The 25,746-nt window shown below is 39.6% G+C and overlaps 1 protein-coding gene across 2 annotated transcripts in view; it reads left to right on the top strand.

Annotated features, from left to right (window-relative positions):
- Positions 1-9,294: 9,294 nt before the first annotated feature.
- Positions 9,295-25,746, top strand: part of PLOD2 (procollagen-lysine,2-oxoglutarate 5-dioxygenase 2) — a 111,496-nt gene continuing 95,044 nt past the window's right edge. The window contains exon 1 of one of the 2 annotated variants that reach the window (XM_047784133.1): positions 9,295-9,750. In XM_047784133.1, the coding sequence (XP_047640089.1) occupies positions 9,636-9,750 (115 nt within the window). In that variant the 5' untranslated portion in view covers positions 9,295-9,635. The remainder of the gene's footprint in view (positions 9,751-25,746) is intronic. The other variant, XM_047784143.1, reaches the window with a different exon arrangement.

Here is a 25,746-nt window from a genome sequence, read left to right as displayed (position 1 = left end):
TATGCATGTGTGTGTGTGTGTGTGGTGAGTATTGAGTCCTCAACTTTCTTGGTAGCCAGTCAACAAACAGATGATGAGGTATGTTGACTGTCAATACATACACGCTCTTCCCAATGGAACCTCCATTGTGTTTAAATTTCCAAAACAAACTCCTCCCATGTGACCCAGAGAAAGCTGAGCCTATCCACAGCTTTAGGGAAATATTCCCAACAGCCAAACCATCTCTTTCCCCCATGATGATTGGTTTTAGGATGACCATGTGACCTAGTTCTGGCCAATGATATCAGGGGAAATATTTTGATATGCTTTGAGAGGGGAGAAGGGAGAGCTTCTTGGCAAAGACATGAAAAAGGCAGTTTCTTTTCTTTTTCTGGATATTTTTCTGTCAGTGCAATGCCTAGAATTCCTGCATACATGTTACTGCCAGCCCAAGAAGCAGAGTATGGCAGGCCAAGAACCTCAGAAAAAGTAGGGCCAGAGACCTAACATACTGTGTGCCTGGGGACCTCCCTCCTTCTGGACACTTTTGGATGTGCAGTAGTAAATTTTCTTTAATTTCAGCCAGTTCAAGAGGTTAAGAAAACACATCAAGGTTTCACAGATATTAAGTGGTGATTTAGGCTTGGAACCCAGGTTGGCCTGGGCCAAAGATCTGAGATAAAACATGGGGCCATATCACCATTGCTGAATTATCTTCAGAGTTTATGTTTAAAATGGAAGGTGTTCTCTGGTGGCCTAATGGTTAAGGTTTTGGCATTGTCACTGATGTGGCTCAGGTTTGATCCCTGGCCTGGGGACTTCTGCATGTTGTGGGCATAGTCAAAGGGAAAAAAGAAGGAAATTAACTCTGTGATAGAGAAATAAACTAGGGTATATGAAAGTTAGGGGATATCCTCTATTGGTCAAGAGCAAAGGCTAATTAAAATCCTAATAACTTACCTTTCATTTCTTTATTTTTATAATGAAAAATGGCATTTTGGGTAACTTTTTCTTGGTAACTAAAGTATCAAAATTAATTATTTCTTTGGTGTGTACTATACTTCCCAAAAAAACTTATATTGAGAATTGATATGGCCAAAAAAAAAAGACATGAAAGCACATAACATTTCATACTTCTCTTATTCAACTATATACCCAAATCGGTACACCTTATCCTTATAAACAACAAAAGAAAATAATATGTTATCTTTAGAGGGTAATTCAAATTATTACTTTATCTGGGACTTTAAGATATATCCAAATAACACAGTATACAAAAACTGGAACATTAACTTTTTCTTTAATAAATCTTAATTTAGATGTATTATGGACTATTGAAATGATTTAGTATTTGCTTTATAGTTTGCTGTTATGTAACTATTATGATTTAATTGTTTACTATTTAGCACAGTGATTACATATTCATGGAGGTGTTCAATGTGAGGGAAGCATTTCATTCATCTTGGAATCCTGAAGACACAGTGTTTGCATTGTAACTATTTGTCGACTGAATAGATGAACAACTGTGAACCTACTTTAAAAAAGTCTTGGGTGGAATAAGGAGAAAAGGGGCTTTTCCCCTTTGTGATTAATTTGAGGATACTACTTGTAACATTTATTTGTTTTGATTTAGGCAATATATTATAATTATTGAAAAACTGAAGAATTCAAAGGGAGGCATTAGAGTAACTGATAGGATAATATTTCTCAAATTAAGAGATTTAAAATTTTTTTTTTATTTTTTGGGGGCTACACCTGTAGCATATGGAAGTTCCCAGACTAGGGGCTGAATCAAAGCTGCAGCTGCAAGCCTATGCCACAGCCACAGCAATGGGCCAGACCAGAGCCACATCTCAACCTATGCCACAGCTTGTGGCAATGCCAGATCCTTAACCCACTGAGCGAGGCCAGGGATTGAACCCTCATCCTCATGGATACTATTCGGGTTTTAACCCGCTGAGCCACAACAGGAACTCCCAGAAGTTTTTAAATTTTTAAGGAAAAAAAAAATATTGTTAAAAAATAATTCTTTTGAAAGATCAATTGATTTGATATCTCTTATTTTGAGAGTTTTTAATTTTTAAGAAAAAAAATTCTTGTTTAAAAGCTTGTTCTTAAATGATTACTTGCCTTCTATACCCAAAACATTAAAAATACTGGTAATCCTCTGCACCTAAATAATGTATTCACTTTGGGCTACAATTGGTGTTTCTCTTAAATTGTGATTTTTAAGAATCATACTAGCAGCTGGGAGAAAAGTAACACTAGAGCAGTAATTAAGAAAAACACTGTGATTGAAGTAAAAGATAAATTAGAGGGCAGTCACCAGATGGCTACCTGCAGGGAGTTCACTGAACATTTCACATACGATGCAAAGGCTTACAAGCAGTCAGCAAATGGGCTACATGATCATTATAGCTAGCTTCAAAAAGTACGAAGGGGCTCTGTGAATTGTGATCTGTGTCTATAGTACAGAAAATTATATCTGCTGCAAACCATTTCTTTTGAAACCTGTAATGGAAAATGCTCTAAAGAAGACAATACTTAAAATTCTGGGTGTTACCTTCAGACTGTGCATGGCATGCTCTTCCCTGTTGCTACACCCTTGATGGTAACTTCTTCTTTCAGTTCTTTTGCACAGATATTTCCTTTAATGTATGTCACAGAATTCATTTTCCAGATTTTAGGAATGATGGATTAAAAATAGCAGCACTTTCATGGGATGTTTCTGAATAATACCCATGTCTTTATTTAAGGCCAAAGCGTTATCATTTTCTATTATTTTATCTTCTTTTTTTTTTCTTTTTTGGCCACACCCACAGCACATATGGAAGTTTACAGGCTAGGGATCAAATCTGAGCCACAGCTGTGACCTATACCACAGCTGTGGCAACACCAGATTCTTAATCCACGGTGCCACAGCGGGAACTCCCCTCTTTGTTCTTTTTATGACATCTGATATTAGAGTTACTTACATCTGTTTTATTGTGTAATGGATCTGTATATTTTCTTAGGCTTTGCTTCATTTCAAATTCACATTCTTGGAGATCTCACCAAGTGACATTATCATTCAATTATATGAGTTATCATGGTATTCTGCTGAATCAAATGCTTGTAATCAATGTATGTCAAATTCAGTTCTACTACAATCAGCTCAGCCAGAACAGAATGATCAGGATCAGCAGACCAGCCAGTCATGGGGCAGGGCAATAAGGAAGCATCCCATAGCAGGTGCTAAGATAGTGCCAGCAGGAGGCCTCCAGGAGGTTCAGAGTTTGAGGAAACTATGGAACTCTGTTCTCTGGAGACTTACAATCAGACAAGGAAAGATCTCAGTCTGAGATGAAATAGGCTATCAGACAGGGATCCAAGATAATGACTAAGACACTTGACCTGACATGTGAGGAAGAGCTCAGTTACAGAGGAATAATGTAACAATACCATCATAGGAAACTGGGCAGAGGATAGGATTAGAGTTGACTAAGAAAGGCCCATCTGGGTGGTGAGCCCAGTAATTGTTGATCATGGACTCCTTATAGTCTCAGTATCTATAGAACGATTAGGTCTAGATTCTAAGGACAGGATAAGGAGTGAATCAAAGATTAATGAGGTCTAAGAGGAGACTTTAAGAAAAAAAGACTATATACAAATATAAAAATCAAGTCTATTTACAAATGTAAAATAGGGTGAAGAAGCGAGGATTTATTTAGGGTAAGAAAAGCTAATGTAACAATTTATTGGATCCTTGGGGCTTGGGTTTCATTTTTTCCTAAGATCTCCTTAGATAGTTTCTGAGAAATGTTTTCTTAGTAATTGTTCCTGATTACAAACTGGTTTTCTTCCCAACCTGGGATAATGTACAACTCCCAGCCACTCCGAATACTCACAGAAATGTTTGCATGTGATGGGCACTCACACTTAAATTTTGTTAGCTTGCGGATAAATCTGCTCCTGGGCAGAGATGATTCCAGAGAAAGGAGTTAAATGGTCCTGAAAAGCAGGAGAATGAGGGACTATAACAGCAGAGAGCCATAAAAAATCATGAGAAACTACTATTGAACAAGAAAATTTTGACACTATGTTGTGGTTAATAATAATTAATATGATTCTGGAGTTACCTATGTCAATAAATATATCATATAGCTTAAAATTTTGATAAAATATGTTTGGAAGACTGAAAGCAGAAGCCACAAATTTCTCCTCCTGACCTTGTAGGGTGACTCATGGCCTAGATAGCTCTGTCCCAGTCAGTGTGACTAGTCACAAAACATCTGCTAGGATCATCTTTGGAACACTTGTATGCTCTCTGGCTCTCTTCTCTATCCTGGCATGCTCTTCTGACTTTGAAACTGAGTTTAGTTTTACAGCTGACATCATTATGCTAGGTACAAGGGTTTTACAATTCATATCTGCTGAGGGAAGATTCTATATACATGCTCAAATGACTAAAACATATAATGAAGGTTAAAAAAAAATGGTACTTTGGCTAGAAGGGCTGAATGAGAACCAGGATCATAAATAAAGGGTTCATGAAACCAGAGGAGTAAGAGCCTTAAGAAGATAACCCAGGCACTTTTCCCCTGTGATAAACGATTGTTTTTGTTGGGTGAAGCAACCTATTTTGCTTACCAGATGTTAAGCAGTTCACTTTCTTTCTCATACTGGTTTGGTTTGGATTTCCAACTCTTGAAAAAGTCACCTTGGAGATTACTCTTTTCAAGTTGCCACTTAAAGAGTTTAAAATGAAAACAGCTAAGGGCACAAGACTCTCATATATAGAGGGTACCTTCAGACTGGTGGCGACTTACTCAGCTTGCAATTAGAAAGGCGGCCCCCAGACATAGGCAGGAGAGGGTCTGATTTAGACTGAAGCATCACAGAATGAAGGTGCTATTTCACTGTGTCTTTGTCACCCTCATCTCCAGTTTGTATCTTACAGTCGCTGTCATTTTTGCTCCCATCTAAAGTCTGACCTTAAACTTGAGTCCCCAGTGTTAAAATCAATGACCTTTTCTCAGGCTTCCTCTTTCCATTTCCCAAGTCTCTCTTCTGTAAATGTTTTCTTGTTTGTCTATCAGTCTCCTTTGCTGACTCCTCTCCTCCTCCAGCCCCTAATGGGCCTGTCTTCTCCGACTTTCAGCTCTTTGCTGACTGGTTGTTATTTCTTCTCATGTATTTCACTTAATGCCTCCCTCCTTCTCCACCCCCAGAACTATTATATGTATTCCCAAAGCTTTACTTTTTATTCATTCAACAAGTATTCGTTGAATAAATATCCTTGACTCTTTTTCTTCCTTTTACACCCACATTCAAACCATCAAATTTTGTTGGCTCTACAATCAAAACCTATTTCAAAACTGGCTTGCTTTTGCTGTTACCAACAAAGTTGAAACCAGCATCATCTCCTGGACTGCTGCATTAGACTCCAAAATGGCCTCCCGGCCCCAGGCTTTGTGGTTCATTTTTCTCACCCATCTCCATTAGTCTTAACCTCACTCAGTATCTGAAATCCTTTTCAAAGCCTGCATCGAATCCTGTCACTGCTCTATTTGCAAACATCCAAGTGGCTCTCTCTCTTCCTATTTTTTTTTTTCACTGATGTATCTGTCTTACCTGCATCTAGAACAGTGCCTAGATGTAGTAGGCACACAGTCAATGTGTTTTTAATGGACAAATGAATGAATACCTGCCACTGTGTGCCAGTACTGAATATAATGATGAAGAGAAATTGAATCCTGCCCTCAATAAAAAAAATGTTTAGTAAAAGGCTGTAAAAAATAACAGAGGTTGGTTTAAAGAGTTAGAGAGCATGGAACAGGGATACCTAACCCAGCCTGAGGTGGGATGAGGCATTCAAATTGGGCTTCCAGTAGGAGATGGCACCTGAGTCTGACGGAAGTTAGCCCAATGAAAGGAGGAGAAGAGGTCTGGAGAAGAGCTTTTTAGGTAAAGGAATAACATGAACAAAGACATGGTGCATGAGCAGGCACTGTTACTGCTTCTCTCATTTCTCCTCAGATCTCCTTACCAGTTCTGAGCATGCCAACCTCGCTTCTCATGGCTAAGTCCTGTATCATTCCCCAGGGAACTGCTATGCCTGTGAACATAGCAGGCTGGGAATGCCTGAGAATGACCTAGTGCCCTCAGCCATTGATCAATGACTGATGAGTATTGGGGTATATTTACTCCTATTCTCTTGCCCATTGGCTAGGATGTTTCTGTGGGGTGTACTGTACATCAGTTCTGTAGGATTGTGGTCATCTATCGTGGTAGATTTAATAATGCACCTATTAATAGCTAATCCCTTCTCTTGTGTCACTTCCCCCTCAACAATCCCTTTTCCTTGAAACTGAACAAACCTCTGGTTCTTGAAACTTGGCTCAGGGTTGGCCTCTGGAAGAACCAAGATGAAGACAGTGATTATTTCCCCAACTCTAGAGAATAAAAATGACAGTCTTTGGTTTCCGTTAGCAGATAATACAGCAAAACAGATTGACTATAGGGAAAGGTGATTAGGTTTGATAGTGAAGGAATTTTAATCTAGGTTAAGGGATTTTTTTTCTTTTTTTTTTGGCTTTCAAATTCCTTCGAAATCTTTGAGTTTGCGGATAAAGTAAACAAAGGGATATCTGAGTACGATGAATCTAGCTGTGGTATCTGGGAGCAGTGAGGGTCTACAGGGAGGGTGATCAGTTGGAAAAAGTTCATAGTGCAGTTAGGAAATGTTCAGGAGTGCATTAGTGAGGTGGCAGTGAGAATGGAAAGGAATAGGAGAGAAAATGTGAAGGGAAAAAATGACAGGATTTGGAGTCTAGCTCTGTGTGTTGTGGGGAGGGAGGTAGTCAGAGGACAGTAGAAAATATGAGGCTTTGTGAGTTAAAGAGCAGCTGTATCATTAACAGAAATGAGGAAGCTATGAGTGGGATCTGGATTGCATGAGTTAAAAACATTTGGAATTTGTGCCAGTGGAATGTCTAAGTAGAAATGTTCAGCAGACAGCTGGAAATATAAGAAGGCAGGAAAGACTTGGTTTCAGAATTGAGGCTCTTTCAGACAGCGATAAATGTGTCTAGCTATTTTGAAAAGCCCAAAGAAACACTTACTTTATACAAGTCCTATAGCCCTGAACTTGTGACTCTCAGTAGAGAAAAAGGAATGTCATAGTAACCTGCAATTATTGGTGGACTTTGCAGTTGAAACACACAAACACTTGTGATGTGGAGAGGCTGTAAGTATACGTGGGGGTAAGAGGGGGATTGGAAAGGGTGGGGCAGAAACATAGATTCTAAACATGCAAGTTTTTTAAAATATTTTTTTAAAAAATTATAGTTGATTTACAATGTTCTTTCAATTTCTGCTGTGACCCAGTCATACACACACACACACACACATGCACACACACACACACATATATATACATCCTTTTTCTCATATTATTTTCTATCATGTCCTATCACAAATGATTGGATATATATAGCTCCCTGTGCTATATAGCTAGACCTCGTTACTTAATCCACTCTAAATGTAATAGTTTGACCAGGCAAATTCTTGAAGAATACTGGACAACGAGGGAAATGAAAAGTCAGACCCAAGGAGTTTGGCAGAACGCAGGTGCAATAGACAGATTTGGAATTGTGGAGACTGAGATTTAGTCAAAAGACCAGCCATTCCCAGCAGAATCCTCAGATTCAGAGGACTGATGCTGTCTGTTTTCTGCCTAGCCTTATGGAGTGGCACTGGCTAGACACTGAAGGATGTTATTAAGGAATCCCTTCCTTAGCCTTTTCTTCTTCAGGCTAAATAAACCTTATTTCATTCTTACAGGGCATACTTTCCATTTCTTTAATTATTTGTTGCTCTTCTCTGAACTCTCTCCAATTTCCCTCTTAAAACACTGAGACCAAACCTTCCAAACACAGTAACAACAGGCTTAATTCTGGACAGGAGATGATTCTTTTTCCAAAATGTCACACCCAGGCAACATTTCTTTTTTATTTTTATTTACTTATTTTTTATTTTTTTATGGTCGCTCTTGTGGCATATGAAGTTCTCAGGTTAGGGGTAGAATCAGAGCTGCAGCTGCCAGCTTACACTACAGCAAAGTGGGATCTGAGCTGCATCTATGACCTGTGGGGCAGATCCTTAACCCACTGAGTGAGGCCACAGATTGAACCTGAATCCTCAGGGACACTCTGTCGGTTTTCTTAACCTGCTGAGCTACAGTGGGAACTCCCAGGCAGCATTTCTTTGCAGACTTCTCCACCTGTTTTTTAATGTGTGTATGACCACTAGGTACTCATCTAGATATGCTAGTTTCAGACAAAATGTGATCATACGGGAACACCTTTTCCAATAATTTTCTTTTTTAACTTCAAAGGCTGAGTTGGAAAGTATATTGGCTCAAATCGTTTTTCCCCCCTCCATTTCGGAAAGATAAAGGTAGAAGATGATAGAATATTGCCATACTCCCAGTCTGATTCTTTTTCTCTCTTATGTCATGAAATATATGAAGCAAGGTTTTTGTTAGGTTTTTGCCTTAATTTGTGCTTTTGCCCCCCGCTCACCCCGACAGATTCAGCACTGGGCTAGCTAAAATGGGATGAGAAATAACACATTTAAAAGAATTTAGTTAGACATGAGTCAAAACTGGAAGCAGGCGAGGACGCGCCAGGGAGCTGAGAGATGCCTCTGACAACATCTCTGGGAGTAATTTTCCATGTGGACTGAAGGAAGTTCTTGTAAGGCACAGCCCCAGGCTACACATGCTGGACTCCGATTCCGCAGGATTTACAAGCCATTACTGGAGAGAGTCTAGGACGCTACTGGCACAGGCAGCGGAGGAAGAAATGTTCAATGGACAATAAAAACTTTCGGTTTACAGAGTAAAATAAGAACAGAGCCTCCCTTTCACAGGGTTTGGAAACTTGCCCCTGAGTTAACAAGGTGGGTTGGGAGTAGGGAGGTTCCATTTCCCTAGTTTCTTCTCTGGTGGGGTCCCATTCCAAGATTGCGGCGGATCTACAGTCACTTCGGCACTGAGGGGTGGATCTTAATCCAAAGAAGGGCAGATCTGCACCCTCTGAAGCTACTGGGTAGCTCCGCGTGCTGGGAGAGTCTGGAGAAGGGAGCGCGGAGCGCCGCCCGGCGACCAGACTCCCGGCGTCTCCTCCCCCTGTCCCAGGCCCACTCCCAAACTTAAGTACACGCTTCCCGGTTCCAACCCGAATCTCTGCGTGAGGCTCCACACGTAGCAGCCAACGGCTCTTTAAATAGGTCGGCCTTGTGCAAACAATCCCAGACGCAGGGCTGGGGAAGGCGAGCGGAGGCAACCGCACGGTGCACGCAGAGGCGCGGCGGGTCAGCCGGCGGCCAATAGCCGGGGCGCGGCCCGCCCCGACACCTCCCCCTCGGGGAGCCTATAAGTTGTCCGCGGCGCCCTGGGCGCCCACCGCTCTGCGCCTCCCAGACCGTTTGCTTTCCGTCGCCTTCCGCGCCACTCCTACTGTGGGCAGCGGGTCCTCAGCACGCACTCAGCCTGCCAGCTCCCGCCCGCTCTCTCTGCCAGTGCGGACCAGGGGTCCCGGCTCTCGCGAGAAGTGGATCGCTGCGAGGCGGTGCGGGTGCTGGAGCCCGCGCGGGCCCTGGAGGGGCCGAAGATGGGGTGGTGCACTATAAGGCCGCAGCAGCTGCTGCTGCTCGTGGTGCTGGTGCTCCAGCCCTGGAATTCCTGCCTGGGTGCAGACTCCGAGAAACCCTCCATCATCCCCACAGGTGAGCATTCCCGCCGGCCGTCTTGTCCGTGAGGCTCGGAGGGATGGGTGGTTCATTCATCCACCCGCCCTTCGCGTGGGGCCTGCCAGGTGAATAGATGGAGGTGGGCCCGCCCTCCCCAGGCCCGCAGAGGCGAGTTGGTGGGAGCCTGACCTTCCATAGGACACCGAGGTGAGTGGGGTGGGTGTCCATCCTCCCCAGGACCGCCGAGGTCTTACCCAGAACTGCGCTCGGGCTGTACTGGTCCGAGGGGAAGTGTGGGAGCATCCTCCCTGATAAGCTCTTGCAGTTCTCATTACCCCGAGGGCATACAAAGTTTTCTTTGCAGAAGCGGGGTTTCCTTTGGGTCTTGCAGGTCGTTAGGTACCAACACCTTTCCTGCAACTTCCCTTTCTCCTCCTTTGCTGGGGTTGGCATGACTTATCCCTGTTGGATAAGGCAGTACTCCCACTGTGACTTAAACACCGGGCTCAGTGTACTTTCTGATTGATGGTGACACATTCCTTCCAGCGCCCTAGGAAGCAGCCGGTAACACCTACCTCCTGCCAAAAACAACGCTCAAAACCTTGGTTGTTTTCAGTAAGCCAGCTTGGCTACCCAGTACCTTCTGGCTGCAGCTTTCCTCCTTGGGGCTTTGGAGGGGAAGCTGTCCACAGCTTCTCCCCTTAGCTACCCTTTCCCTAAGCCTGGTACCGGTTCATGTTTTCAGAAGCTGGAACTGCGGTGAATAGTCAAGTTCATGTAAAACAAAACGTTTTACATTTAGCAAGATTAAAGAGAGTCTCACCACATGTTGGTCGAAACATACTTTGCTGCAGTTTGCAGCACGTAAAATATCCTTAGGGTTTTACAATTTTGTGTTCTAATTCTATGCTCTCTGAAATTAGATCTTGCATTTAAATGTCCTTGCGCTGTATTTTTTTGTTGTTGTTGTTGTTAAATCATTTTGTTACTTTTTTGAGGGGGGCAGTAAATAGGTGCCTTTCTGCTTGAATTTTGCTTAAGCGCCAGGATGAAAATTTACATTCAGAAGTTGACATCTGGTGTAGAACCAGTTAATACATGTAAGCAGTAGTTTTGTCTTCATCTGTTAAGTGTTTCAGAAAACTTCAGTGGACTAAGTTGACCATCTTTCTACATTCCTGCCAAACAGTACTTGCTTTGTTAGCTGGAGAAACTTCAGCATTCAGATAGATTTTTGTCAGTTACAGGATACTTTTCTTTCTCTCAGATATATGTGGATGGCTTCAAAATGGGTTTCTCAACCCCTTGTGGTTCCTTGAAATTTGAACTGAATTTTTTTCATAACTTTAAAATTTTCTTTTAGTGTAACATGGAGAAAATAGACACGTAATCGCCTTCAGCAAACTTGGAAATGGAAACATTGAAAAGAATCTCCAGAATAAAATGACTTTGTTTGTTGAAACACCTGAGGAAACTTACTGGGAAATAAAATAACCTCTAAGGGCTTTGCTACTTTTAGAGGTACCTCTTCAGCCTTTGTATTTTATTTCACTTCATTATCAACAACCTTTACTTTTTTTTTTTTTTTTAACTTTATGGCCTCGCCCTTGGTATATGGAAGTTCTCTGGGCAAGGGACTGAATCCCAGTTGCAGCTGCGACCTATGTGGGATCCTTTAAGACACTGTGCTAGCCAGGTGGGACATTAAACTCTTGCTTCCTCAGTGAGGTGGGAACTCCAACAGCCCTTACTTTTAATAGAAGTCATCTTTTTGTAGCTGTGTTTAAGTTTACATTCAAAATCATCTTCCTTTCCTAACCTGACTTTTGTTTCATAGAGTTGGGGGGACATAAAGTTTTAATGGATTGTAACATTAGAGAGAGGAATTTCAGATACAAATGCCTTCCTCAGAAAAATGACCATATAAAACTTGCTGCTGAAATCTGAGCACTTGTTTTGCTGAGATAGCACGGGGAATTCATATATCACCTAAATGCAGAAAAGTATTAATTTGTTATAGATGGAGCCAGCAGTAGCCAGTTTGATTATGAACTGTTGTATAGATAGGTGTGATAAGATAGTAAATATAGGTGGCACAGTGCTTGGTAATATGAGAAACAGGGACTGTGTTCCATTTTCTTTCTAAAATATTATAGCCCAAACTTGCTAAATTACAAACTTTTCTTTATCTGTGTAAATAGCAAGCAAACTTTAGAACTCTTAAGTTGTCTAGCTCGCTTAGTAAGAGGTCTTTAACAGTTCTTGTCATTTCCAACCCCCTATGTTTGTCACCATGTCCAAGCTAGCTATGAAGAAATAGATTAGGCCAGGGTTTTGTGGCTATTTATATTTTGAGCCAGATAATTATTTATTTTTGGAGACTGTCCAGTGACTTGTACCATGTTTTTTTTTTTGGTTGGTTTTTTTGTTTGTTTTAATTGTTGGCTGTGCCCAAGGCTTGTGGAACTTCCTGGGCCAGGGATTGAACCCATGCCACAGCAGCACCCTGAGCACCTACAGTGACAATGCTGGATCCTTAACCCTCTGTGCCACAAGAGAACTCCATTGTACAATGTTTAGCAGCATCCTTGACCTCTACCCACTAGGTGCCAGGTGTACCTCCTCCAGGTGTGAAAATTAGAAATGTCTCAAAATGAAAAACAGCCATATGTCTCTTGAGGAACACAATTACCCAGGTTTGGAAAAACTGCTGGATTAGACATATATTTGAGGCAATGTGGCATTATGGTGTTACTGGATTGATAATAGCAACTCTTTATTTTTATATTTTTAAATAGGCATATATTTATAGTAATTTTCCATTTTTCCACTGGCCTAGGGAATGTGCTGTTTGGTTCACATTCATCAATTTTGGAATATAGTTTTTCCTAGCTTTGATGCTATATATTAATCAGAGTTAAGAAGACTACTTTTTGTTCTTTTCACTGAGAGTTCTGCTATACTATGAATTATGTTCATTCCTTTTTGATTGCCACTTTATTCTTAGCATGGAATAGACTTAGCATGGAAAGATTCTAAACAAGAATTTAGTTAAAAACAATCATTTTCTCCTAGAATCTTTTATAGGAATTTTTCCTTAAAATTTTATTTCTGTGGGAGCTTTCGAGGCAAAACCCTCCTAATGAGTGTCAGCAAATCAAATTCGTAACCTGATTATGTCTCCTGTGCTTTTTTGTCTTTTCAGTAAGAGAAGGAAAAGATTGAATGTATTCCTGCCAAACATTTGTGACCAGGTCTCTAGACCTGGATCAACATTTTGTGTTTTTTAAGGTACCTTAACTATTCCATAATCCAAATTGGGTGGAAACCAAGTTTGAGGCAAAAATGGAGGAAATGGTTTCGGATGTTTCTGTTCAGACTGGTGTTTTTCAACCATATTCATTTGTAAACTCTTTAATTTGCCCTGGCACATTCTAGGAGGAAAGAAAAGATTTCTCCCTATCTGTTGATGCAAACTGGCAATTTACAGGGTGGAGAGGAAAAGTCCAATGTCCTAGGGAAACTTTGGGAGGAAGAAAGGAAGTCTTGTCCTCTATGTCCTGGTCTCTAGCCACATGAAACAACCAGTCTCTGCCTGTCTTTCGTATTATAAAAATAGACATTCGAAACAACTCTAGAGAATGTGAGGACCAGAAATGAAAATTAAATTAAGATACCCTTTTCTACCCATCATGTTGACTAAAGCATTTTAAAAGTATACCAACGGTTGTGAGAATGAGAGGTCTCAAACTGTTAATGGAAGCACAGCACCTTTGGAGAACAATTTAATAATGACTAGTGGAACTGAGAATCTGCATATTCTGCAATTCTAAATCTACATATACAGCTCTCTCAAATTTGTGTCTGCCTCTTCTCCTTGAAATTCAATTCTTTATTTAAATATAGCTCCTAAGAAATTATTCTCCTTACTGTCTTTTGTTTGGCTCTCTTTCTGACTTCTTAATGCACTTGTTTATACAGATCATACCTGCTTTGTATGATTTGTGCTTATGTTTAATAAATTATACATTTCTTTGGAGTAAAAGATTGAGTCTTATTTGTTTTTGTGCTCCTCACAGTACCTTCCCTATTTTTTTAACACATAGAAGATTCTGAGTTTATGTTTGTTGAGTTTCAGGCCAACCCAGAGAGTTATGAAAAGTGGCATGCAGTCAATGAGATTGCTCCTTTTCCCAGTGTTTTAACTAGATTCACTGAGCTTCCTTCCTCTACCTTGGGACCCATATACTAACATGATTAAGAAACTTATCAGAGAAAGATCAGGCAAGGCCTTGTTTCTGAACAGGTTGTTGGCATCTCTTCTCCATAAGTTATATTTTCTGCTCATTATAAAAGCATACCTACAGAAATACTTTCAGGTGGTTGAATACCATGATCCTTCTTTTCATTTGGAATAGTTGTATTGCTTGTAGAAGAGCAGATAGCCGAACGCAGTGAGAGAAGGGCTTGTGCTTTCTTTTTCGGGCCACACTCCATGTCTTTCTGGACCCCTTTATTGTTTTGTTGGACTTTTGGCACTTATGGGAAAGTAATAGAGACAGGACATCAGAGATCTAATGAGCAAAAAGGATGCTTTGTGAAAGAGCACTGATTTGTAGGTTTATGTAAATGGAGGGGAAAGGGATAATCAGGGGCTGAAGGAAAGCTGGGGCCCTGGCAGGGGTGACAAACTGTGGCCCATGGGCCATATCTAGTAGACTGTAAACAGCTACCTGCTTTTGTATGGCCAGTGAGCTAAATGATGGTTTTTATATTTTCAAATGGCTGAAAAGTATCAAAAGAAAAATAACACACTGTAACATGTGAAAGTTATATGAAATCTCATCCTCAGGATCCATAAAGTTTTACTGGCTCACAGCCACATTCATTCATTAACTTATTATCTATGGCAGCTTTGATGCTACCAGGTAGAGTTGAATAGTTGCCATAGAGGCTATATGTCCTGCAAATTCTACATTATCTACTCTCTGGCCCTGTACAGAAACCCTTTGCTGACCCTTGCCTTAGGAAGTGATGTTCCCACTTAAGTGATGTCTCATGCAGATTTGCTGCTGTCTTGGAAAGCCAGATTCTGGACAGTAGCAGCTGGCTCTGGGCATTTGAAAGGGCTGTTTTTCATTTTAGACTTTGCTGGTGATTCCTGTGGCATTTTAAATTCAAACATAGAGCTTTCCTGTTACATCTTTTTAAACCCAGTGCTTGATGCTAACTAGACACGTACTTTCAGTGTACTCATGATAAAAAATGAATAAAACACTCCGATGGCTGGTTGGAAAGGAGATGTGTATTTCTTCTTTAGTGCTTCTGTGTGTTCTAGAAGTGTCTAGAAACTTGGTTATGAATTTGTGGCTTAATTCCTAGGAGGAAGTAATTAGCACATTTATCAATGAGTATTTTTATTCTTCAACCATTGCTATAAAACAGGCTAAACTGAGGAATTGGTGACTTTTAAAGTGACAGATACTTTTTTTTACATTTTACTTGATTGCATTTCTTGTGATAACAGAACTGATTTTCAGAACTATTGAGTTTTTTTAGGGCCATGCCTGTGGCATGTGGAAATTCCCAGGGTAGGGGTCAAATCAGAGCTGCATCTGCCAGCTATACCACAGCCACAGCAATGCTGGATCCGAGCCACATCTGCGACCTATGCCACAACTTGCAGTAATGCTGGATCCTTAACCGACTGAGGGAGGCCAGGGATTAAACCCACATCCTCATGGATACTAGTTGGGTTCTTAACCCTTAGGTTAAGGATCCAACATTGCTGCAAGTTGTGGCATAGGTCATTTTTTATCATGAGTACAATGAAAGTACGTGTCTAGTTAGCATCCTGAGCCAAAACAGGAACTCCTCTATTGAGATTTTAGTTAGCCAAGAACTAGTTATCCAAAGGAGTAGAATTATAAATAGTGTATTGTGATTTGTTGTGCTTATTGCTACTTACTATCTTTTTTAATTGAAGTATAGTTGACTTGCTACTTACTATCTTAAGGTTTTTATTTTGCAACCTGTGTTTGGAAATAAAGCTGCTGAATTCATTACTACTCTATTAACTGTGTCACAAGAATGCTCCTTCAACATATACTGTTTGTAATTTAAAAATACGGAAGCTTCAAATAAGTTTTACTGTTTCCCATTCAGAATAACTTTATTTAAAACAAAATTCAAAGAGTAGAGATATGTTATTTTTATACTCAGATGAAGATTTCAATTTCATATTTCCTTTTGTGTATTGTAAGAAAGAAATTAACTTCTGTTAATAATTTAAATTTATTTTGAAATATAAATCTCTTCATTAAAAAAAAACTAATTCAGGTTAGTGCATTCACCTACGACTAATTCATAAGTATTTTTTCAGGCCTTGATTGTGTTTGTCGCATACTGTAGCAGTTTTGGGAAAATAGCAGTCATTTTTTTTTATTTCCATTGAAACATGGGTATATCTCCCCCTTTACATTTATTTCTTTAAAAAGATGTGATTATGTGAGAAAATGCTTAATTTGTTAGTGTGGAAATATATTTTGTTTACTATTTACATTCTGCTACAAAAATTTTGGCTTAAAGTTTAGTTTGTATAGAGTTGAATTAAATTTTGTCTGATTAGGGAGAAAACTAAATGAATAGTGAGTAGACAATCTTTGCTTTATAATCAAAATCTCCACTAGAAATGGAAAAACTCACATTTTAATTTCAATAAAATTCAAAGAACATGCTTATTACTAGTAATATATTCTATAAACCTTTTAATACAATTAAGATTTTTGGAGGACATAACAGCTAAAATGAGGGGGCTAAATGGTCAGGAAAAGTGCTTCTAACAAACATGGGGTTGAGGTTCTAAAATGTTCTAGAGTTATAATTAAATCTCATTTGTAGAGTTCCCGTTGTGGTGCAGTGGAAACAAATCAGACTAGGATCCATGAAGATATAGGTTCAATCCCTGGCCTTGCTCAGAGGGTCAGGGATCCGGTGTTGCTGTGAGCTGTGGCATAGGTCACAGATGTGGCTCGGATCCCATGTTGCTGTGGTGTAGGCTGGCAGTTTTGGCTCCGATTTGACCCCTAACCTGGGAACTTCCATATGCCATGGGTGTGGCTCCAAAAAGCAAAAAAAAAAAAAATCTTATTTGTTACATTGATTTTAATATTGCTTTTATTATTTTGGATACATAAGACCTCTTGGTGGTATTGCATTAACTGATCATATACTCATTTACTTTAGGGTTACATTATCAATTTTTTTAATTTATTTTTTATTTCTTTTTTATGATATTTATTTTGTCCATTATCATTGATTTGCAGTGCTCTGCCAATTTCTGCTGTACAGCAAAGTGACCCATGTACAGTAGAAGTTATATATATATTATATATATATAAATGTTATATATATAAAATTCTGTTTATTTTTCTAGTTACTGCCTATCTATTTTTAAAGTTTTTTTCTAACGAGAAAGAGAAGGGATTTACCTCTGATTGAAATACTGTGGTTCTGCTCTACTAATGCTGTGGACATCATACGGTAAAGATTCTTATGGCAGGAAGGAACTTGCAGGCACACAATTTTTATCACTGTCATCACCAGCCCCAGTCAGTCTCAGATGCTCAGGGACACTAAGGAGACACTGAAAATCCATCATGCCACACAGCTTCAGTCTGCAGGCACAGCAGCAAGTAGAAGAAGTGTGTGGAAACCTGGCAGTCACAGCTTCCTGATTCTGGGACATAGTTCAGGAAAAGCCTCAGAAACTCTGCATCTTAATTCCAGTGACTGGAGAGCCCCAACACAGAACCAGTGTCCCATCAGCAAGGCTCTGTCATTGATTAGTCTGTTTTACTGGTTTGAAGCTATAACTTTTATGGGTCCTTAGGATGCTAATTACTTGTGCTACATACATGGCTAGAAGGGGAGCTGGTCACTTTGAGAATTTTTAAATGTATTCTCAAACTGGTTCTTTAAATATTTAATCTTTTTCTTGCTGGGTCAACACCAGCAGCTATTTTCACATGCCAAAAAAAAAAAAAAAAATAAGTAAATACAGAATTAAAAATTTTGGGTGGGGGAAGAAACTGGCTAACAGTTTGCAGGTAGACTAAAATGACCTCTTTAATTCAATCCTTGGGGAACTCTTACTTGCTGTTATGCAGAAGGCAAACAGGTCCTCCAATGGGATTTTCCAGTCATGCCCAGGCCAGCTCTGAGGCTCCTTGTCTTCTGAGGTCTCCGTCTCCTGTGCTAGCCTGGCTAGGTCTTTCCAGCCTCCAGCTGGCACCACAGCTCTGACCAGAGTGTCTTGCTCATCCAGAGCCTCTGAAATTCCTGTAGGCTACGTCTAGAGAGGGACAACTCTCCTTTTCTTCTTAGTTTAGTTTAAACAGTGTTGGAATTTTTTAGACTTTACTAGGTAACCAAGGGCAAAACAAAACACAAACTGGAAAACCACCAAAGCAAAGTAAGGAACAGACTTACAAAGTAGAGACTTCGAGTTCTTACCCTACTCCGACTTAAGTGAGAGACTCGCATTCCTGGCACATCCTTGGGGTTATGTGTCCTTGCTCAGCTTTTCCTTTTCCACTGTTTCATCCCACTCCTCACTTCTCACCACTGTCTTTTATACAACCAGCTCTTTTTCTTCAGGGCTGGAGCCCATGAAATCCTTGAGTAGATAAGTATTAGTAGGCTGTGAAATATATTTTGGCCTCTACCCTCCATTTTTGCTAGTATTTTGGCTTTTGAACCTGGTTCCTGACACAGAGCTTCTAAGACCCTTGTAATTTCCTGAGTAATAGGAGTGCCTGACACTGAGTTCCTATATCCCTTGGAACTTCCTGAATGATAGAATCTTTTATCCTAATGAAACAATTCTTGGTGGGCTCTTGGATGGGAGCTGGTTACTAGAAAGACCAAGCCATGATTGTAAGCTTGGAACTTTCAGCCCTACCCTCCATTTTCTGGAGAAGGAGAGGGTTTCGAAATAAGTTGTTAATCCATTATGCCTATGTGATGAAGCCTCTGTAGAAATCCCTAAAATACAGGGTTTGGCGAGCTTCTGGATCAGTGAATGTATCCACAAGCCAGGAAGGTGGTGCACCCCAACTCCATGGGGACAGGTCCTGCCTTGTGGACCCTTTCAGCCCTTGCTGTATATATCTCATCTGCCTGTTCATTTGTATCCTTTAAAATATCTTTTGTAATTAATTGGCAATAGTAAGGCAGCTATTTTCCTTGATCTGTGAGCCACTCGAACAAATTACTGAACCTCACAATGGGGTTTTGGGGACCTTTGATTTGTAACCAGGTCAGACAGAAGTTGTGGTAACCTGAGGACCAACTGCTTGTGATGGGCAGTCTTGTGGGGCTGAGCCTGTTACCTGTGGGGTCGGTGCTAATTCTGGTGGAATTGAGTGGACTTATAGGACACCTAGCTGGTGTGGCAGAATTGGCAGGCGTGGGAAAAAACACACGTATGGGGTCAGAAGTATTGCGTGTGAATAGTAGAGAACTCAACAGTGTTTTCTCTAGACTTAGGTGGATTATATGTTTTTATGTTTTCATAGCGACCCATCACCATAACCCTAGCCATTTATTTCATTTAATGGGTAAATTTTTAGGCATTTTTGCTCATAACTCTTTCAGTATTGCTTTAATTCTTGATTTTGAGTAGTAATTTACATTTGCTTTAATGAATGTTACATTTAAATAAATTTATTTAATTAACTTAAAAAATTCTTCTAGAACATATTTTTTTCTAGCAGTATTTAATAGTAGTAAAACTTTTAGATACAAATCCTTGCTAAGAATAGTTCCTGTTGCGTAATATCCTGATGTATGACAATATTTCAAAATTTAATTCAATGAGCATTTATTGATCGGCTGATCTATGTTCTGAGTTGTTTTCCATGGAGAAAGAATAGAAAAAAACATGACAAACAAAATGTATCAGGCTCAGTTCCTGTTCCACATTGAAATTCTAAGATTCTTGCAGGGAAAATAATGCATATGTAAAACTGAACAAATCAAAGCAGCTTTTATGGTGAAACCTGGCCTATGGGAAAGAGCATGAACCTCTGGGCCTCTGAAACCTCAATCTAAGTTCTAACCCTTCCACTCATCAACCTTGAGCCAATTACCTTGTCTCTTGAGACTTCTTTATATCTTATGATCTCTTTAGCTCTCTTATTTGATGGTTCTTGAATTCTAAATGTCAGGGTATGCAGTGGAGACAGAGTGCTGCAGGAATTAGAAAAGAGGTCTGGAGGGAATTTACTGTTAATACATTTGTTAGGCCAAAGGAAGCATAGATACAAAGTTGTTTTGTATTTTAGTATTCTAGTTATTCTAACAGGACCTGGACTTAGGCTTTGATATTTTTTTTTCCTAATTAACATTTGATTTAGAGGTAAGAAGGTAAGGCCAAGACTGACTAGAATTAAATTTACATTTAAAAATATTCCAAGTGTTTTAATGTGAGAGGAGAAAACAATCTGGTGTTTATATGAAGCTCTTTCAATCTTCTGAGAAGAATCATATGCTCTTTAATATATTTACACATTGTAAGCTGTTTTAAAAAATAAGTTTATTTTACTCTGTTTCAGTCCTGACTGTTTAAGTCCTATTGATTAACAAAAATGATGCTTTGGTAACTCTTTAGAAATTAAATAATTTTTGTAATGAAATATGCTATTTAAAAACCAGAAGTCCTCCTCCAAATTGTTCCTGAAACTCTTATCAAAACACCTAGATCTACTTTTTAGAGTCATTAAATATTTTAAAAATATGATTGAATTTAATAAACTAGAAACATAGTAAATAAAAAGAAATTTAGCTCATGGAGAAAAGTATTTGTATGCATTGTGTATTTATATTTGCTAGCTACAGAGGTAAATTTTTTTTTTTAAGTTTTTAGGGCTGTACCTGTGGCATACAAAGGTTCCCAGGCTAAGGGTTGAATTAGAGCTGCAGCTGCCAGCCTATTCCATAGCCACAGCAACTCAGGATCTGAACTGCATATGCGACCTACACCACAGCTCATGGCAACACCAGATCCTTAACCCACTGAGCAAGGTCAGGGATTGAACCTGCATCCTTATGGATGCTAGCAGATTTGTAACCCGCTGAGCCACAAGGGAACTCCAACGGAGGTAACTATTAAGACTCGAGAACAGAGTAGAAATACTTTTTTATCTGATATATTGAATAATATATTGCTCAGATCATTGTCACAGTAACATTTATTCTGCATGTGTTTGCACCTCTAGAATGGTGCATATCAAATAAGTGGTGTATGGTCTTTGACCCAGACCTTGGAGAAGGTGGTAGTAGTGCCCAATGTTTTTTTCTCTCTCTCTCTTTTTTTTTTTTTTTTGGCTATTTTTCCTATAGAGGGATTTTATGTAAATCGAAGGAAGCAGTTCAAAGAAGATAATTGGATGGGGAAGAGGGTGGCTTAATTTTGAAAACATACAGTTGTTACTTTTTCAAGTGTAAGATTATCAAAAATAACCATTTTGTTTGGATGTTGTTTTTGGAGATTAACTGTGATTTAGTGAATAAGCAAGTAAACATTATCAGATGTTTCTCCTGTAGAGTAGGTTAGTTTAAAGAAAAATATGTTGTATTAAAATGATTAACCTTTGTGTTATTATAAAGTACTTGATACACTAATATCTCTCAAGTATAAGCATAGAGTTTTTTTTCTGTAGGGGATATAATCCTAAATAGCCAAGCCCACCTTCTACGACAGGTTATTGAATGGCTCTACGACATCAGTAAAAACAGCACCAATTTATAGCTGAGTGGGTAGGTAAGATTTTTTTAGGTTGAGGTAAAAGATAAACTAAGGAGCTTATTTTAAACCATACTATAAACTTAAGTGTCTATAATTGACATTTAACTGATAGTTATATCTCCTTTTCTAAAACTGGATTTAAATTCTTTGATGATGCAAGGTATGACTTAAAAGGTCAGAATAATTCATATTTGAATGAGTTTAAAGCATATCTGAATTATAGAAAATCCTTTTGAAAAATGCATCTTTTTCAGAATATACAGCTGATGGGAGATGGAGGTTAAGTGGAGGGTAGGAGATGAAATTGCTCACAAGCATGTTAGAAAATTATGCAATAGGTGATTTGAATAGGTTCAGGGAATTAATTAAAAAATACCAGAAAGTACCACTGCCTCAACTGCTGGCAGAAAAGAAGTTTCTTTAAGTAAAATTGGACATGCCCTAGTAGAAATATGGGTTTGAATAATTTCATACAAGAAATTTATTTACCTGGATGATGCCAATTGATGGTATAGCATTTCATATGAACCATCTGCACATCCCAGTCATTCTCACCATGCCTGCTTCCCAGGCTGCAGTCCAGTGTGCGTAGGTCCTGTGGGACATGCACACTAAGACAGTATGTATTGCTGGACTTGCTTTGTCATTTGGTTAGAAGGAATTAGCTGGTTGTCATGGTGATCAGCAGAAGTTCAGAAACCTAGACCCTGACTCTGTGGTGCCAGCTACGGATATGTTCTTTGGTGTAAGCGGGTGCTTCACATTTCTTGGTGTTACTGATAAATTGAAGTGCAAGTTCATTGTGCTTTGAATTATTTGGAAAGCTGTATTGGTCCCACTTTCATCCTGAATATATTATTAAGAATTTGAGGAAGACACTAGTTTGCTTTTCAGACATTAGGGCAACTGCAAAGGCCAGAAGGGAATGTTTGCTTTCTAGATATAGCCAGAGCAGGTACACCATACAGGAAGGGAGCTGGATACCTCCAAATGTGAGTTAAAGATATGTATGAGCTTGCCTGGCTTACTGGGATACATGAATTAAGAGCAGATGTTCATGATTTGCTTGCGTGCTGATGATGGAAGATGGAAGGCAGTATAGGATACAATGGCTAGGAGGATGGGATTTTAGAATAAGACAGCCTGAATTTAAATCTCTCTCTGCCACTTATTTGCTGATTGTCCTGGGAATAAGTTACTTAATCTCTCTGAATCATAGTTTCTTTATAATGGTAATTGCCTCCTAGTGTCAATTTGAGGATTAAATGTGATAATACCAATAAAAGGTTCAGCACAGGGTCTGCAAACAAGAATTGCTCAATAAATGCTACTAACTAACTAAATTTGTTAAATGATATAGTTCTAATTAGTATTAAAGTGGAACATAAAATGTGTAGAATTAATTCTTGTGTTCTGATAAGAGAAAAGTGCAGACTGTCAATGAATTATAGAAAATAAGTTTTAGCATGTTAACATATAAAGACAACTTTTTCCAGGAGAACCCAAAGGAACTAATAGTAAGTTTAGTGGTGCCATCTCTTTGGTGATGTTCTTCAATTACTTACTCAAATTCAAAATTCTGTTTACTTTTCCTCGTTTCTCTTATTTATTCTTGATATTCAGATTTGTCGAGTTTCACCCATTATAGTGGAAAGCGCGCGTGTGTGTGTGTGTGTGTAATTAAATATCACAAACAGATGAGGCCTTTTAGAAACATAATCTTAAAACAGTTGTCACACTCAATAGTAATGTTCCTTCATATCATGTAATACTTATTCAAGTTCACTTTTGCCACCTCTTCTCATCACTGTCTAAAATTTTTACAGTTGGTTTGGTTGATCAGGATCTGAATTCTCCTAAATGTCCCCTCAGACTATCCTCGCCTTAGATCTAGGCCGTTGATCTCTGGCAGCTTGAGGGTAAGATTCAGTCTGCTTATTATTTTTCAGAAGACTTGAACGAAGTCCTATGTTTTTAAAATCAGGAAATTTTACTTGAAAGTCTGGACTTTATTTCTTTTGGGGTGAGGTGGAGTCAGGAGGAGGTCTGGAGACCCTGGATTCGCCTTTCCACATGGCAGCCACAGCTGTCTGAGGCTGAGGGGTGCTCCCCCTGTAGCTGGTACTTGTGTGCTTCTGTTCACCATACCTTCCTCCTGGCTTCTTCACTATTTGTTGTGTGTTGCAACTCCTGGTCTGGGCACACCTCACAGAATGAAATAGCTATAATTGCCTCTTAAGTTGTTTTCTTGCCTCATCTTTCCATACTATTCTTTCTCAAGTCCTGTGACTTTCAACTTTTTTTTTTTTTTGCCTTCTCATCCTTACCCCCCTCTATGGTAATATCCGGAGACATTTTTGTCATGGGTGGTGGGTGCTACTGGCATCCTGTGAGTTGATACCAGGCTTGCTGCTAAAACATCTGATAATACACAGCATGCCCCCTCCGCAAGAGAGAGCTATTTGGCCCCAAACATCAATAGAGTTAAGATTGAGAAACTGCTCTGCTCTGATGACACCTGTCTAATTTCACTGCCCTATTTAGAGAATTCCCATGTCCTCCCTATTTCCAAATATATTTATCAGGAGTTCCCGTCGTGGCGCAGTGGTTAACGAACCATGAGGTTGCGGGTTCGATCCCTGCCCTTGCTCAGTGGGTTAAGGATCCGGTGTTGCTGTGAGCTGTGGTGTAGGTTGCAGACGTGGCTCGGATCCCGTGTTGCTGTGGCTCTGGCGTAGGCCAGGGGCTGCAGCTCCGATTAGACCCCTAGCCTGGGAACCTCTATACGCCATGGGAGCAGCCCAAAGAAATAGCAAAAAAGACAAAAAAAAAAACCCAAAAAACCCAAAAAAACAAATATATTTATCATTATTTCCCAATTTTCACTTGATATTCATACTGGAGTCATTATCTAGTGAAGATACCATGCTTTTATCTTTTTTAAAAACCATTATCTGTTTTTCCAGTTTCTTCCCACTGTCAAAATCCTACTTATCACTTTTAAGGCCATTCGCAAATCTCTTTTTGATAACACTTTACCATAGTATTCTCCAAAAATCATCTTCTTCCAACTGGAAACTTTCCTAAAGATGATCTATTTTAATACTTTCCCTCACTACTGTTTCTGCTTCTCCAATCCAAGAAACTGCATCTGGAGGTATTAAGTGGTATAGTCAAGGTGTCTCCTAGTTTTTTGTCCTCCCCTCCGTATTGGACTCCTGAAATATTATTTGCTAATTTATAATCTGTTACTTAATTAGGGATTTAGTATGTTATTCTCAGTCTTTTCATGTGAACTAACTTCATATTCTCAAGCTGGATTTTGAACTGCAGGAGGACAGAGACAGTATCTCTTTGGGTTGGTACCAAGTCTGTGAATTTCTATGCCTCAGAACTCCAAGCCTCTGGAGTTTTGCCTTTAGGCCCTATGGAGGGATAGTCAGATAGCGTATGGCTCACCTCAGTCACAACTAATGAGGGGAGTGGACACCTGCATTTGCTAGCATTCAGTTCAGAAAAGAGAGGTCATTCTAGATACCTTGAGTAGAAGGGGATTTAATAAAAATAATTATGGGTTTACACAGTTGTTGGAAAGGCTGGAAGAGTAGGCTTTGGGCTGAGCCTCCAGCACTCACGCTAGAACAGCAAGGAGAGCTAACCAGACTAGGGACTTTCTACCTCAGTCCCAAATGGGGAGGCAAGAGGCTTCCATTAGAACTATTGAGACACAAATAGCTGCTGTAAGTATAAATAATCCTGGGATCAGAAAGCTGTCTGCACCAACCCCTCCTACACATGAAGCTGCTGACTGAACCCTAGAAAGCGAAATTGAGCCACTGCCTCTACCAGTATCTATGTGTCTGTCTGTCTCTCTCTCCCTCCTTTCACAAAGTGGAAGACTAGAACACTGAGGTAGGGTAACCACCTATCTTCCTGACCGTATTTACTAATAAAAATGGCAGATGGGAAAACCACCTGCCTTCCAAATTTCATAGGAATGCATCTGGAAGGACACATACTTTTCATCTAGAAGCTTAGCTCCAAAGGAGTTGGGGATATGTAGCTTTAATATTTATTTTTTTTCCGTGCCTTTCTTCAGTAATTATTCTCCTTGAAGCTTGATAAATCATTCAGTAATTTTAGAAATTTATAAGTCTTTTTGACAGCAGACATGCAAGTATGGGCTCAGTGTTCCATGAAACACATGCTCTGCTTGTTAACAT

Source organism: Phacochoerus africanus, chromosome 1 (assembly GCF_016906955.1).
Source record: "Phacochoerus africanus isolate WHEZ1 chromosome 1, ROS_Pafr_v1, whole genome shotgun sequence".
NCBI classification, from domain to species: Eukaryota; Metazoa; Chordata; class Mammalia; order Artiodactyla; family Suidae; genus Phacochoerus; species Phacochoerus africanus.
The sequence above is the reverse complement of the archived record's forward strand: the minus strand, read 5'-3'. Positions and strand labels throughout refer to the sequence as shown.